The following is a 16,912-nucleotide window of genomic DNA, read 5'->3' as shown; positions in this document are numbered from 1 at the left end:
GTCTATACCATATGACAAGGCCCAGAAAAGACTGGATCTCTGGGCAAAAGTCCCCCGGGCTGGTACGTGGGAATGGGGGGAGGAAAGCGGGGGGGGGGGCGCTAGGGAGCTCCACAAGCCGCACTTCAATGAAAAAAGAGCTTCATGTGGTTCACGAGCCACAGTTTGGCCACCCCTGCCCTATGGCATTACTGAAGAATGTACCAGTATCTGAAATATGTAGGGCCGCTACATGGGCTTCAGTATATACTCTTTCAAATCATTATGCCCAGAGCCATGCTGTCACATTTGATGCGGCACTTGGTTCTGCAGTTCTGAACTCTACTGTGAAGTTTCCTCTGCCATTTGTGGTTACTGTTTGGAAGTCACCTGAAGTGGAACACCCATAGGGACACTACTCAAAGAAGAAGAGGTTACTCATTTTGTGCAATAATTGTTCGTTGAGATGTGTCCCCCTGTGGGTTCGCCACTACCTGTCCTATTTCCCCTCTGCTTCAGACTCTTCATAACGGGATGTTTGAGTGGAGAAGGAACTAAGGGCAATTCACCTGTGCACCGCTACGTATCTGTCACAAGGAGGCATAAGGCCCATGCATGGGCCGAATGAACACTAACTGAAAATCTCAGATCAAGGGGTCGAGGAGTGCCCTACTCTTTAGTGTAGCACAAAGGGAAAGAAACACACTACTCCTTCTTTTGGAGTATATATTGAATTCTTTGCACCCCACACAGAAAATGTATTTTTCAATATTGTATATAGTCCACTGTTCTTCTGTGAAATCAAAAAATTTCAGCTACCTCCGCCAAATACACCTCTACCCCGATATAACACGAATTCGGATATAACCAGGTAAAGCGCACTCCGGTGGATCAAAGCAAGTTTGATATAACAAGGTTTCACCTATAATGCAGTAAGATTTTTTGGCTCCCGAGGACAGCGTTATATCTGGGTAGAGGTGTACCACTATTTACTAGAAAATTATATTTTGTTAAAAACTTCGCAGTAAAGCTGTTTGAAAAAAAGTTGATTTTTAGTTGAAAAACAAAAACCCAACACTGAATTTCCAGGTTTGCAATGAAAAGTTGCAATTTTTCACAGAAAGACCCTTACCACAAAAAATGTTTATCAAAAACCCAATTTTCTTTGAAAAACAATTTTGACAGAAATTTTTTGACCAGCCCTACCTTGTAGCCTTCTTGGAAAAGTTCATTAAGTAGAAGCTAGATTTAGCCACTTTTACTCATGTTGAATAGCACCTGAGAAGTAGTTCCACTTATTTCAGTGGCGGTCTACTAGTGGAATAAGTTAGTATTTAGTGTGATTAAAGGAGTTAGACTGTTGCCCTAGAAATTCATTGAGGGAGTACCTGCAGTGTAAGGCTAAATGCAGTGCTTTCTTCCTTTCAGCAAAATTGTGGGTTATTTTTCTTGTAGTGTTAATATTCCTAGATCCCCCGGCCAGAAAGGACCATTGTGATCTAGTCTGGCATGCTCTATACAGGAGAACATCAGAGTTACGAACACGTTGGGAATGGAGGTTGTTCGTAACTCTGAAATGTTTTATAACTCTGAACAAAACGTTAGGTTATTCTTTCAAAAGTTCACAACTGAAGATTGATTTAATGCAGCTTTGAAACTTTACTATGCAGAAGAAAAATTCTGCTTTCCCTTTATTTTTTTTAGTAGTTTGTTTAATGCAGTATTGTACTGTATTTGTTTTTTTGTGCGTGTGTATGTGTGTCTGTCTCTTGGCTTTGCTGCTACCTGATTGCATTCTTCTGGTTCAAAATGAGGTGTGTGGTTGACTGGTCAGTTCATAATTCTGGTGTTCATAAGTCTGAGGTTCTACTGTAATACAAGCTATAAAACTTAGCCAAAATAATTCCTAGAGCATATCTTTCAGAAAAACAATGCAGCCTTGCAAAATTCTATACCATCCAGGCACAAAATTTGTTTACCTTTTACCATGATGATTAATAGTAATGATTTTTGTGTGGGTGGACACCTCAGATGACTTGAGGAGCGTAATTTTGCAAGGTGGTGTTGATAATCTAATTCTTATGAAAATGCCTTTTTTTCTCATATACTACGCTTATAGAAGCATTATAACTCCCTAGATATATTCCTTTGACCAGTTTCCTGCTTTTTAAAATATGCTTGGGTTCATTATTTTTGCAAACAGTTTTAAAATATATTTCATTTAATTTCTAATGCTGTTCAAATCTGAACAAGGAAATGCTCTGAGAGAGGAAATGTACTGTGTGTGAACTGCAAGTATACAGTGAGCATGTCACCTGAGTGACTTGAACAAGTTTGTTCTAGTAGTAGATGACATGTAAAGAGCAGAGTTGACCATAGATGCATATGTGTCCTAAACAAAAATGGGACTTATCCATTCTGCCTCCTGGTCCCTAACCACTGCTGCTCCATGCTCCTTTTCTCCCTCCCTCGCCACCCAGTCCATTTTACTGTGTTATTCCCCACTCCAAAAATGTGTTTTTTTTCTGCAGAAGACATTTTGAGCTCCCAAATATGTCCCAGAATCCTTTGCATGGCCTGTAGCAGTGCTTCAAAGAAGGTATTGTGGAAGCCAGAGCAAAGGAGGATTCTGGAGAAGTTTCATCACCCAGAGATGCCAGCCCTTCCTCCCCCCAATCCCCTCCACCCCTGCGGAAATGGGAATATGTTTTCTGAAGGGAGAGTTGCTGATCAAGAACCCCACTGGTGGAGCAGAGGGGGGTTGGGATTGGCATATTGATGCGTCCCAATACTATTATGATGCCACCTTAAGATCTCGCATCTTAAACAAATGCCTACTTAGCCTCTGCCTGAAGTTTGTCCCTTAGACAAAAAAGGTAAAGCGGTACATTTTCATGAGTTGTACATCCATAGACTTAATTTATTTTAATTTCTGGTTTTGTTTAGTCTTCTCCATGTATGGTGAGGAAACAGGATAAACCCCTCCCTGCACCACCACCTCCCTTGCGAGATCCTCCTCCGCCTCCACCTGAGAGACCCCCTCCTATCCCGCCGGACAACAGGATAAGTAGACATTTGCATCATCCTGAAAGTGTGCCTTCCAGAGACCAGCCTGTGCCACTTGAAGCCTGGTGCCCCAGAGATGTGTTTGGGACAAGTCCATTAATAGGATGTCGAATCTTAAATGACAGTTCCCCCAAACCAGGACTCACTGCAAGTTCGAATATAAATGGAAGGCACAACCGAATGGGTTCTGACCCAGGATTTATGAGAAAACATAGACGCCATGATTTGCCTTTAGAAGGTGCCAAGGTAAGAGATGCAGGGCACAAAGCGTGAAGCCTAATTTTATGTGTTAATCCAACGCGAAGTCTCACATTGGTTAAAGTGCCATTTATGTTGGCTGATGTCAATCTGCTTCATTTGAAGCTTTCCTGGCGATACTTAATAGGCTGTAAATAAGAGAGGCTCATTAAACTCTAATTTAAAGAAGCAGTAAATGAGGTTCAGTTAGGATTTAATTTTAACTTGAAGCCATCACAAAAATGGCAGCGCAGGAAAAACTATTCTAGATTTGCTATATTCTTCTAGCAAATGATCCTTAGAGTTGATGCTGTTACTGACTTCAGTTATATGTTGTCTTTGGAAATACCATATTAAAGTTACATATGCATTTATTGGTAAATGCTCCAGTCTTAGATGAGATGCAGACTCTGTAACCACAGCAAACCACGAAAATATGTGTAAATAATAAATGCACGTGTCATAGCTTATACATTTAAAAAAAGGGAGAACAAATTATAAGTCAGATACCTTGTATACCGGGGTGTGTGTGTGTGTGTGTGTATATATATATATATGTATAAATCAAATGTATAAATTGCCTTTTTTTTACAGTAAAAAGAGCACATCGATATTGTGATTAAAAAACCCACAGCATCTAGTCTCAGAGCCTGGGTCAGCTGACTTGGGCTTGCAGGGCCCAGGCTGCGCACCTATAAAACTGCGGTGTACATGCTCGGACTGGAGACCAAGCTCCAAGACCCTCCCCTATTGTAAGGTCTCAGAGCCCAGGCTCCACCCTAAGCCCTAGCATCTGTACTGCAATTTTATAGCCCTGCAGCCCTCTACCCACAAGCCCGAGTCAACTGATCCAGGCCAGCTGCCGCCTTGCCACGGGTATTTTATCACAGTGTAGACGTACCCAAAGTGCCCTTAGTCACGACTCCATGTGCTGCAATCCTCAATTTGATATTATCACTCCTGTAAACCTCTTTGAAGGAAAGCCATAAGGTTGCAGTATTAGCATAACTAGAATTGAGCTATTGTATCTCTGCTCGTTCTTGTTGCAGTTAATTGCAATAACATCCATTTTTGCAGCTGGATCTTTGTCTGGTTCTCTGTACTCCTGTGGACTTGAATAGGGAGATGCAGGGTACCTGCTGTTGGAGCTGCAGTAACCAGCAGTGGCTGGTAGGGCAGACATGGGTAGCTTGGAGGTAGCAATTTTTGATGCGAAGGAGCCAGGCTTAGAGGATGCCTCATCAGCTCTCTATGGTGAAGGGGATTGGGAGATGGAGGATGATGCTATTTGCAACTTCCCTTCGAGGCCCTGGCTTTCTTGTGGCCCGACGAAGGGAGAGGCCTGTGTGATTTTCTCCTGGGCCGGGCTGAGTAGTATGGTGTGGCATGGGCAACTTCCCCTGTCCACAAGTATGGCACGAATCTGTTCAAATTATTTTTAACTCCACTAGCATTTTGAGCCAGTGAGTTCTGCCTCCAAAACTGCAAGTAGGCTCAGAATCCATTATGGCAGCTCTGGACAATTGCATATAATATGTCCAAATAAATGTGATTAATTTTGAAAATGGAACAGATGTCTAATGCTGCTTTTTAGTACTAGAGTCCTGATATTGAAAGTTATGAAATTGGTGGGTGAGGCAGAGCCACATTATAGCAGATATTCTGATGTGATCAAAAATCACTCTAGAAAAAGTACCCAAAGCAGTGAAAATCTAGTGAAATCTCTGCTGACATCTTAATGAATCTTAACGGGAAACAATATCCAGCATAGTTGTTAAGTTGGAGAATGTGCTTCTATTTTAACTACCTTTCACTGTCTTACAAGCTTCCTAAAAGAAATGATACACATTTTACTGTACTATTAGCATCTTTCCTGAGAACAGTTATGTATAGGGCCATCTAAAGGCCAGTAGCTGGTATTGGAGGTAGAAGGTCAGATATAGTTTGCCTCTTATACAAGAGTAAATATCCCATATTGGAGCTGTTCTTCTATATTAGTAATGATTGAAAGTTAATTCTCTTGCTGCAGTGTGATTGTGAGTCTTGTCCTCTATAATGGTTTGATGTAGGGTTATTTTTAGATATTTCAAAATAATAGAATATCTCTTCCATAAGGGTCAAATGTTGCCCTCAGATGCATGTCCATGACTCCTATGGCAAACTTGCATGCACACAAGTCAGCAAAAACTATTTTTGGTAATATACTTTCAGTGAATATAGAACATCAGACAGAGTCTTAGGGATTTACCCAGTTGATTGCTAGTACATGGTACCTAAAGCAAACATATCGCATCTCTGTGGCCAGCATCAATGTAGAGCACATCATAAAACTTGTCAGAAGTCCAAGTTTATGCATTACATGAGTATCATTGTGGTTGTCGGTCATAAAATACAGCTTTCACAAAAGGTGTAGTTGCATCCTTCAGGAAAATTAATACATTATGCAGAGCTTTTCGTTCATTGGAATATTAGGATATGGCTTTCAGCCATTAGGCCTCAATTTGTGCATGTGGAAAATTATGTGGGTGCTTTCATGCATCTGTGCTGCTGGGTTTTGCAGGTACAAATTCTAATAATGGTGCATGTAGATGTTAGAATTTTTAATATATACATTGCAAATGTTTGTACATGTAAAGTGCAGAGGCATGTATGTATATGCAGTTTCACACATGAATAAGTTCAGAGCCAGCACATAATAAATAATGTGGAGGACTGGCTTAAAATTTGTCCCTTAAGCAATGTCTTTTTTTTATGTTGTATCTTTGCGTACTGTTCCATTATTGTTGTAGTCACACATCAGCAAACCACTCTCAAATAAAAGTGGGATTAAAATAAACAATTGACATGGTACCAAAAAAACCCCACAAAACATCCATCCTCAAGGGATTTCTTAACATTACAGTTGATTTTGTAAAGTGACAATAGGAAATTGAGCATTAATGAAGTTTTTTCATTTGCTCTTAATGTGTTATATCTATGTGAGTAATGCACAGTTCTGACCCTTCCTCTTATTTTTAGTCTCTAAACTCAGTTTAAGACTAAAATGACAAACTAGGTACACTGTATTCCCAAAATACAATGCTTTGGTAATTAAAGTCACTTGGCCTTGTGGTTATTGCCAATATAACTGGAAAAGTGTGTATCCTAACTTACATCGAGCCCTCCCTTTTAGTGCTTGGTTTTGTTTTTTGATTAACAGGTATTTGTGTATTCAGGTTTTTTAGCTTGAATTTCTCGGTCCTTTAAGACAGGTCAGAGGAATACTTTCATGAAAACAGAGTATATCCATTAATTCTTTGCTAACTCTATTTTTAAAACAAGACAAAACAAATAGCTAAAATCCTATATTGTAGTACTTGAACAACTAGTTTCAAAGGTTAAAAAATGGATTTGAAAATTAAGATGGTCATAGAATGCCTTAGAGGAATAAAGAGAACTTGCATAATTTTCCAGTAATTACTGGAGATCATCTTTGCACATGTAAAATAGAGAACTTCTCAAGTACTTAAAATTACTAATTTGAGACTTTCTCCAATAAAGGCTATTTGAATTACTCCATTTGCTTTTCAAGCAGGTGAAAACATGTTGTATTTTTAATTAGGAAAATATTATTTCTGAGGAGTTGGTTTTCACCCGCTGTATATGCCTGAAAACTGTAGGTTCTAAAATTAGGCATCAAGGCAATGAACATGCCCTTCGTCAGAGTGGAATGTTCGACTTCCCTACTGATATCAGAGACTACCTTTTTCATGTGAGGCTAGGTCTACACTACCCGCCTGAATCGGCGGGTAGAAATCGACCTCTCGGGGATCGATTAATCGCGTCCCGTTGGGACGCGACAATCGATCCCCGAATTGGCGCTCTTACTCCACCAGCGGAGGTGGGAGTAAGCGCCGTCGACAGAAAGCCGCAGAAGTCGATTTTGCCGCCGTCCTCACAGCAGGGTAAGTCGGCTGCGATACGTCGAATTCAGCTACGCTATTCACGTAGCTGAATTTGCGTATCTTAAATCGACTCCCCCCCCTAGTGTAGATGTACCCCGAGTTAATAAGTCTTTTTAATGCCTCTGGAGCTTAAAATCTATTGCCTGACCATTGTATAGCTTTGCCTTTTAAAACTGAAAAAAATACCATTTTTGTATTGTCAGTGTTTATTTGCAGGAAGGCACACAAGTTGAAAATACTGATTGCCAGCACATATTACTACTTTTATTAAAATTGTATTTAAAATTACTTAAACATATAGCTTGGAGATTTTATTGACTGACGGCCCTATTCTAAGGCCATTGGGGTGAGTGGGCTTTGTATCTTGCCCTAAAACCTCTTTACTCTTAACAATCTTCACCTGATTTTCATGAAAACTGAGAAATCTTTTCCATAAGTAGAAGATGCTGATTTAAAGCTGTTCAGCTATAGATTTAAAGACATTGGATAGCTGTGGCCCTAGCAATGACCTAAGAAAAATATTCTTGATTCCACTGTAAATCAGTTTTATCAAGAGGTTCAGTAATGATTCTTAGACCAGTCTATTAACTCTGAGCTGCTCTACTGTAATTTAACTTTCTTTAGCTTGGAAAATATATAACTTGTATTATGAAGAGAGAGAGGATGGATATGTGATTTAACTCACTACAGTTGAAAGACATGCGTTGCCTCTTCTGTCTGTTTGCTGTGTGACCTTGGACAAGCTGTTTAACCTCTGTGTCTCCATTTCGTAAAGTGGATATTATATATACTTCAAAGGGGTGAAGTTGGAATTTAATAAGTGCTGGTAAAGTGCTTTGACATGATCCAGTGCAAGGAGCTCTAGAATTCCATGATATTGTTTAGAGTGACTATTTTCCCATCCAAATTCACACACAGAAAGCACCAACCCTTACATCCAGCTAGACTCTTGTTGAAAGCCCTTTAATTTGAGTCAAATTTTAAGAGAGTATTGGGTTTACATTTACAGTTCCGATTAGAGCTTGGTAGTAATGTTTCATGGGTCCAGTCTCATGGGTCCAGTCTCATGGCTGGTGTCATGTTACTCAATCTGAGTAGCCAGCCAATGTGAAAATGCCATGCCATTGAGCTCTGGAGAGGCCATATACTGCCCTTTCACCAGTTGACATCTAAATTGTCATCTTTAGGTTTCAGGCTTAACCCATTTGGATAAACAAGGCCATTCACACCTCTGCATTGCTGTTTTAAGTCTGCCAGTTCTCAAAGTTAACATTGCATGAGTTTTAATACTTGATTAATGTTTCAGTCTTTATGTATAATTTAATGGAAGCTAAGATTCAGGAACACAAGTCTGCAGCAAGTGTTTGCGCTGTGTCCATCAGTTTAGACTTCAGGCTCCTGGCGGGTGGGCGAGTAGACCTTTCTGAACTTGTAAAGCAGTACATTCCTGTGATGCTGTATAAGTAACAATATCCGAGTAACATTTCTGTCCATTTTTCAGGTATTTTCAAATGGCCATCTAGGAAATGAAGAATATGATATCCCTCCTCGACTTTCTCCCCCTCTCACAGCTGCCTCCATCCTCCCTAGTATGAAGTAAGTTATCTTTATCTGGTGTTCTATTATAAGAGAAATGCATTAATTACATAGACAATTGCACTGATTCTGAACCACTGTAAAAAAGAGAATTAACTAAGTTCTCCTAGTGGATACATTTCCCATGGACTTGAATGGGCTTTTTCAAAGGTAAATTGTGTTGACTAAATGGGAGCAATTGTAATGCTAATTTAACATGTCACATACATTTTATAGTAAAATGGGATGAATTCTGGCAGGCATTGTGTATAGGCTCCTGGCAGTGGGAGTGCAGAATGGAAGTTAGTCATTCCTATTTCAGTTCCCCTCCTAAGCCCACAGAGAAGCTACTGAAAGTCATTCATTAGAGGAGATGTAGGACAAGGTCTAGAGGTAAAGAGAGGGTGGGGGGGGGTGAGTCACCCCCAACCCAGCAATGGTGTTTATATTTTCTGTGCTCGTTCCTGCATCTGCTGCTTTACCTGGGGTTGCTGCTGGCCAGACAATGATCCCACAGTATGGCTGTTGTTGCAGAGTACCGTATGGGCACCCATTTAGTTGGGATCAACAGATGTCACTTTCCTCGCACTAGCCAGAATGTGGCCTGATGAATGTTGTCATTTCAAGATGTAAGCTACTCTTGAGCTTTGAGTTGTATGATTTGTTATTCGATGCCAAGATGTTGTTCTCGGCAACAAGTGAATCTTCTGGTTAGGCTGTGATTTTCTACAGAAGCAATGGATTCTACGGCACTCTAAACCATCTTTTGTAAACGAGTTGTACTCTATGGATTTTTTTTTTCTTTATAAATTGTATTATCCTACGTTACTTGGCCCCTGTGATGGGTTGGACCCCTTGGGAAGTCACCTGATGTGCTGAGATACCACTGAGTTTACCTGTTCTCCCAGCCTGGGCCTCCTTTTACCTGTATTGCTGAGCCAGGCTCTTAAAACCTCCTCTAACACACACACAGGCAGGGCCACACCCAGTTGCAGATCAGCTCTGGGAAGACTCAGCTTAAGGGACTTGCTCCAGCACTTAGATGTCCACCTCCCTTGGAGTACAGACCGAAAGATATATTCTTCTTTGAGTGCTTGCTCATATCGATTCCAATTAGGTGTGCACGCACGATCGTTGGAAGATTTTTTACCCTAGCAACACTTGGTGGGTTGGCTGAGGAGCCCCCGGGAGTGGCGCCCTTATGGTGCCGGATATATGCCCCTGCCGACCCAGCGCCCGTGACAGTCATTGGAACTGTGGAGCGCGGCATAGCTGATCTCCACATCCCTAGCTCTTACTCGGTGTACTGTAGATAGTTGTTTAGTGTAGTTTTTAATAGTTTTAACAGTTATAGTGTAGTTAATAGTAAGTTTTGTATGGCTGTTGTAGCAGCCCCGCTCTGCCGACATCGGATCCAAGTGTTTCCGTACCTCAACGACTGGCTCATTCAGGGTCATTCCGAGCTACAGGTGCGGTCTCATGTTCGGTTCGTCATGAACTTGTTCAGGCAACTGGGCCTGCTGCTCAACACCGAAAAGTCCACTTTGGAGCCAACCCAAAGAATAGACTTCATTGGGGCGATCCTGGACTCGAATCTCGCCAGGGCGTGCCTACCACATGATGACCATTATTCATGGCCTCCAAAGCTTCCCGACCGTGACAGCATGCACGTGTCTCGGTCTTTTGGGCCGTATGGCCTTGTGCACCTTCGTGACCAGATGTGCCAGACTATGCCTCCATCTGCTTCAGACCTGGCTCTTGTCAGTGTACCGTCCAGGCCGAGACAGTTTGGACACAGTACTCACGGTGCCCACGGAGGGTCTCTGGGTTGGTAGCTAAGCCCCAGCTTTGTTTGCGGGGGGATGCCATTCCATGCCCCACAGCCATCTCTAATCCTGACCACGGACGCGTCATCTCTGGGCTGGGGCGCTCATCTCGCAGACCTTCACACACAAGGTCTTTGGTCCGCACTAGAAATAACCCTGCACGTCAACATAAGGGAACTGAGAGCAGTACGCCTGGCGTGTCAGGTATTCCGCGAATACCTTCAGGGCCGTTGTGTCACAGTCTTCACAGACAACACAACGGCTATGTTTTACATCAACAAGCAAGGCAGAGCGTGGTCGTCCCTCCTCTGTCAGGAAGCCATACACCTCTGGGAATATTGCATAGCCCACTCAATCGACCTGGTGGCGTCGTTTCTCCCAGGAGTCCAGAACACCTTGGCAGATCACCTCAGCAGGTCCTTCCTGCCTCACGAATGGTCGATACGTCCGGACATTATCCATTCTGTTTTCCAGAAGTGGGGATTTCCCCACATAGACCTTTTTGCCTCTCGCGAGAATCAGAAGTGCCAGGTGTTCTGCTCTCTCCAGGGACGCTCCCTGGGCTCCCTGTCGGACGCTTTCCTGATACCGTGGAAAGACCACCTGCTCTGTGCCTTTCCTTTGTTTCCGTTGGTCCACAAGGTCCTTCTCAAGTTACGCAGAGACAAGGCCCGCTTAATCTTGATCACTCCGGCGTGGCCCAGACAACATTGGTACACCACATTCCTCGATCTGTCGGAAACCAAACCAATTTCTCTACCATTGTGGCCGGATCTGATCACCTAGGACCACAGCAGGTTATGTCATCTGGACCTGCAGTCCCTCCATCTCTCAGCATGGATACTGCATGGCTAACTCAATCTGAGCTGTGTTGCTGCAGTTCGGTGCAGCAAGTACTCTTGGGTAGCAGAAAGCCCTCCACTAGGTCCACATACCTGGCCAAATGGAAGCATGTCTCCTGCTGGTGTGCCCTGAGCAATACTGTCCCTCTGGAAGTGCCAGTACCTACCATCCTAGAGTATCTCTGGTCCCTGAAATAGCAAGGCCTACCTGTCTAATCCATCAGAGTACACCTAGCAGCAATTTCAGCCTTCCACCCTGGTGAAAACAGGCGCTCGGTTTTCTCCAATCCCATGGTCAGCAGGTTCCTCAAGGGTTTGGAACATCTGTACCCGCAAATTCATCATCTGGCCCCTACGTGGGACCTCAATCTGGTCCTAGCTAGACTCATGGGTGCCCCCTTTGAGCCGATGGCCACCTGCTCGCTTCTGTACCTTTCCTGGAAAACTGCTTTCCTCATCGCTTTCACATCGGCGAGACGAGTGTCGGAACTTCGGGCCCTCACATCGGACCCACCGTATACGGTGTTCCATAAGGACAAGGTACAGCTGCAACCACTCCCCGCCTTCCTCCCTAAGGTGGTGTCTGCCTTCCATGTCAACCAAGACATCTTCCTCCTGGTCGTCTTTCCGAAGCCACACGCTTCGTGACGAGAGCAACAGCTGCATTCCCTAGACGTTTGTAGGGCTCTCGCCTTTTACATCGAACGAACAAAACCTTTTAGGAAGACGTCCCAGCTGTTCGTAGCGGTGGCAGACCGGATGAAGGGCCTTCTGGTCTCCTCGCAGCAAATCTCGTCTTGGATCACATCAGGCATCCATGCGTGCTATGACTTGGCTGGTGTCCCAACTACCCCCCTCACTGCCCACTCTACTCGGGCTCAAGCTTCGTCCTCCGCCTTCCTGGCTCATGTGCCCATACAGGAGATGTGTAGGGCAGCAACTTGGTCATCAGTACATACCTTCACTTCCCACTATGCCATAGTGCAGCAGTCCAGGGGCGATGCTGCATTTGGTTCAGTGGTCCTCCATCCCCCGACTTCTAACTCCGACCCCACCACCTAGGTAAGGCTTGGGAGTCGCCTAATTGGAATCCATATGAGCAAGCACTTGAAGAAGAAAAGACGGTTACTCACCTTTGTAACTGTAGTTCTTTGAGATGTGTTGCTCATATCCATTCCAAACCCGCCATCCTTCCCCGCTGTCGGAGTAGCCGGCAAGAAGGAACTGAGGGGGTGCTGGGTTGGCAGGGGCATATATCCAGCGCCATAAGGGCGCCATTCCAGGGGGCGCCTCAGCCGACCCACCGAGTGTCGCTAGGGTAAAAATCTTCCGACGATTGTGCATGCGGTGCGTGCGCGCACACCTAATTGGAATGGATATGAGCAACACATCTCGAAGAACAATAGTTACAAAGGTGAGTAACCGTCTTTTATAGTCGCCTCTTCCCTCAATGTGGAAGAGGGTATGCACAATTTCTCGCCCCCCTCCAGTTAGAAATCATATAAACTGGGTAATATTATAAACCAGAAATAAATGTATTAACTATAAATGTGTACTTTAAGTAGTTAAGGTGGTAGCAGACAGAACAAAGCAGATTACTAAGAAAATAAAACTGACCGCGCAAACTAAGCTTAATACACTAAAGGAAACTGGTTACATGTAAATAATCACCCTAAATGTGGTTCTAATAATCTTCTTCACAGGCCAGATGCCCTTCCAGCTTGGGCTCAGTTCTTTCCCCCAGTTCAGTCTTAGTTGTTTCCAGCAGTCATCTTGGGTGGGATAGCAGGGGAGAACTGATGGCCCGGATTACCTCACTCCTCACCCTTAAATAGGATTTGCATAAGGCGGGAGTCCAGGAGTCCTTTGTTTCCCTAGTTTGACACCCCCTGCCCCCTTCCCTTAACAGTGGAAAGTTAGAAGTCCCCGGTAATGTTTTAATATCTGGTGACAAGACCATTTGACTCTGTAGGGCCCTTGTAGCTATTCTTCACAGGCTGATCCACAGGTTCACAGGAAGACTAAGCTCTTTTACAGTCCATTGTCCTTGTTGACGGCCATCTGCTCTGTCCGGCTTTTCTATTGTTGAAGGGTTGGCAGTGGGTGTCACCCAAAGTAGCATAGTTGAAATACAGATACATAGTCAATATTCCTAATTTCAGATACAGAAATGATACAGGCATACAAATAGGATAATCACATTCAGTAAATCATAACATTTCCAATGATATCTCATATGACCCATCTTGCATAAAGTATATCTGTTATGTCATATTAATTTCATAAGCATATTTTCATAAAGAATATGGAATGACACATCACAGCCCCCTACAATATGTAGTTCCTCCTTCGGCACTGAAATAGCGTAGCTGTAGTTGTGTAATAAAATAATCACATCTGTCAACATGGCACCTATTGAAACAAAAAGAATTGTAACAGTAGAATGTGACATTGCCGAGTCTTTTGAAATCTTTGTAAACCCAATTTGCTGTTATATTTAGACACAGCAGGAAGAGAACAGCGTTAAGGGTGAATGTAGCTCAGAATGTCATTGTTCTGCCACTCTTTACCAAAGCATAAAGGTTATAATAAAGCTGCAATTGATAGGAGACACTTTCACTGTAACTAAGGATACATTTTAGTCATGGATATTTTAGTAAAAGTCATGAACAGGTCACGCGCTGCCTTCACCTGGGAGCTGCGGGGGTGGTGTCTGCAGGCGGAGGCAGTGTGCAGAGCTGCCTGGCCACTCCTCTGTGTAGGAGCTCAGGGAGGGAGATGTCGCAGTTTCCGGGGAGCCCCCTGAGGTAAGCACCACCCGGAGCCCTCACCCTGTCCTGTGCCCCAACCCCCAGTCCCCTCCCACACCCACACTCCTGCTGCTGTTGCTTGGGGGATAGGGGATCGCGGTGGTCTGAGACTTGCCCCAGCAGCGGCCAGTGCAACTGGCCCAGGGGCTGCCTGAGCTGCTCAGGCGGCCACCGGACCAGGCGTACCGGCTGCTGCAGAAGTCATGGAAGTCACAGAAAGTCACGGAATCCGTGACTTCTGTGACCTCTGTGACAAACTTGCAGCCTTAATTATAACACATTTTCATTTGGTCACGACTTTCTAGAAAAGTCACACTTTGAGTTGAAATTGTTTGTATTTAATCCAAGTTCAAAGGTGAATATATTTTGGACAATATACTCAAGCCATTTTCGTTGTTGTTTGAGCTTTTGAGTTTGAGTATAGGAAAGAGAGGGAAGCTTGCTTATAGCTAGATATCTCAATATTGAAACTGGACATCTGTATGATTGAAATAAATGCAGGCATATATATATTCCAATAATAGTTTCAAATAAACACAGCACAGTACATACAAATATTTGAATGTTTGATTCCCATAGACTGTGTGAGAGAGAATATTTGGTAGAGTGACCATTTCAGAGGTAGTTAAAAATTGAAATTTTTGTTCCAGAGGAAATTGTGATATTTCAGCATTTATTTTCATACTGAACAGAAAGTTCATAAATGACTAAATTTGGAAATGTCAAAATGTTTAGTTTTGGCTTAGTTTGACATTAATCTGTTTCTGCTGAAATTGTCACTGGTGCCTCAGGGCCCCATTCTCTTCTATGGGCTGGGCTCCCTGGCTGGACCACATCTCCCATGATGCACCACTGCAGGTCAGCCAGAAATGAGATTGTGGTGTGTCATGGGAGTTGTAGTCTCACCAGAGAGTCTGATAGACAGAGGCGAATGGGAGCATGAGCGTCCAAACTACAGCTTCCCGGAGGCACCGCAGTAGCTCAGGCAGACAAAAATTAATGTTGAATTGATGCAAAATGAAATGTGTCAATTTGGTTTGACAAACAGAAACATTTCAGTTTAGGTTAATCTGACCAGAAACTATATTGTTTCAGTTCTACTGATGGAAAATAGAAATATTACCATAGATAATTTCCCTTTTGCAGAAATATTTTCCACCAAAAAAAAAAAAAATTGATGGAAAATACACACCCAGCTCTAGTTTATTTCATGATGACTCACTTTGGTTTTTAAAATAAATAAAAACCAAACACATTTTAAACTAAAAACGTTACCTTGGTCTGTAGAAGGTTTTATGTTAAGAAAATTTTGGATATCCATACAACAACTATAATTGTGCCGCATGGTATGGGTGTTAAGGCAGAAAAATTATCACTGTGCATAATAGCAAAAACTACATATGTCCCATTTTAAATTGACCCAATCAAAGATCTTACTTTGTCAAGCTTGGGTCTAGATTATTATGTGAAACCAGGTTGACATTGGTGTTGCACTTTTTAAAACTAATCAGCTTAAGAAACGCAGACCATATTTGCAACAACAAAAATTGCTTTCAAGCATATAACATGGATAATGTTGAGCCTGATGTAACTTGAAATGGTTGAGAGAATATTTTTACAGATTTTTTTTTTTCTCTAAAATTTGAGAGCCATTAGCCCCCGTAAATATGTCAGACTGTTTCTGTTTGGTCAAAGATATTCTGTCATCCCATAGCTGTTCTGCTGCAGTCCGACCTAAATCCCCCATCTTTCCTATTCTCAGGCCTCTGTTTAGCCATGGCTGGCAGTGAGGTCACATGATACAGAAAAGCGGGTTTTTTCTATTATTTTCACCAAAGTAATTCCAGCGTCAGGACTACAGACACTAAGATCCTTTCCTTTTACTATTTTCTGTTCCCAGTTAGAAACCAGATCTTGCAAGGTCCTGAACTGGGGATTTTAATTCACTGTTCTTGGAGCCTGATCTCATATACACGAAAACCCCTTTCCACTGCCATATGTAAAGGAGAAGTTGGGCTCAATGTGCGCCCCCTGAAGTGTCAGATATCCAAGTAAATTTACATAGAAATTCAGGAAATATTTTGAAAATATTTTTACCAAGTATTAAGTATCATTAAGATAAAAATCACCACTGCTATTTGTTGCGAGAGAGAGCCTTTTTAAAAACAAATTGATTGAATTTTTAAACTGTCTAGTTGTAATGAAAAATATTGGGGGGGCACAAAATGAACAAATCAAGGCTCTTTGAAAAACTTGTGGCTAATTGTCTTAGAAACAGGTTAAAATAAACACTTGTTGAGACCAAAATGCTATGATTAATTCATTAAAAGAAAAAGGTGATTAAAATAAGCTGCTCAATAATAATAGCTGTCATATGTAGCATTTTAATTGGTAGATCTCGTAGTGCTTCACAAAGGAGGTCAGTATCACTATCCCCATTTTATAGATGGGGAAACAAAGGCGCAGAGGAGCGACATGTATTGCCCATGGTCATCTGGCAGAGCCAGGAATAGGAGCCAGGCCTCCTTAGATCCAATTCAGTGCTTCATCCACTAGGTCGCACTATCTCCCTTTTGAAATTTCATATATTTTGTATATCCCTCATCCATTTGTACCTTTCCTACAGCTTTGGG

The 16,912-nt window shown here is 42.6% G+C and overlaps 1 protein-coding gene across 7 annotated transcripts in view; it reads left to right on the top strand.

Moving 5' to 3' along the window:
- Positions 1 to 16,912, top strand: part of CBLB (Cbl proto-oncogene B) — a 209,838-nt gene that overhangs the window by 165,641 nt on the left and 27,285 nt on the right. For all 7 annotated transcript variants that reach the window (XM_054045325.1, XM_054045350.1, XM_054045346.1 and 4 more), the window contains 2 exons: positions 2,926 to 3,291; positions 8,728 to 8,822. In XM_054045325.1, coding sequence (XP_053901300.1) covers positions 2,926 to 3,291; positions 8,728 to 8,822 — 461 coding nt within the window. The remainder of the gene's footprint in view (positions 1 to 2,925; positions 3,292 to 8,727; positions 8,823 to 16,912) is intronic.

This window comes from Malaclemys terrapin, chromosome 1 (genome assembly GCF_027887155.1).
Source record: "Malaclemys terrapin pileata isolate rMalTer1 chromosome 1, rMalTer1.hap1, whole genome shotgun sequence".
Taxonomy (NCBI): Eukaryota; Metazoa; Chordata; order Testudines; family Emydidae; genus Malaclemys; species Malaclemys terrapin.
The sequence above is the reverse complement of the archived record's forward strand: the minus strand, read 5'-3'. Positions and strand labels throughout refer to the sequence as shown.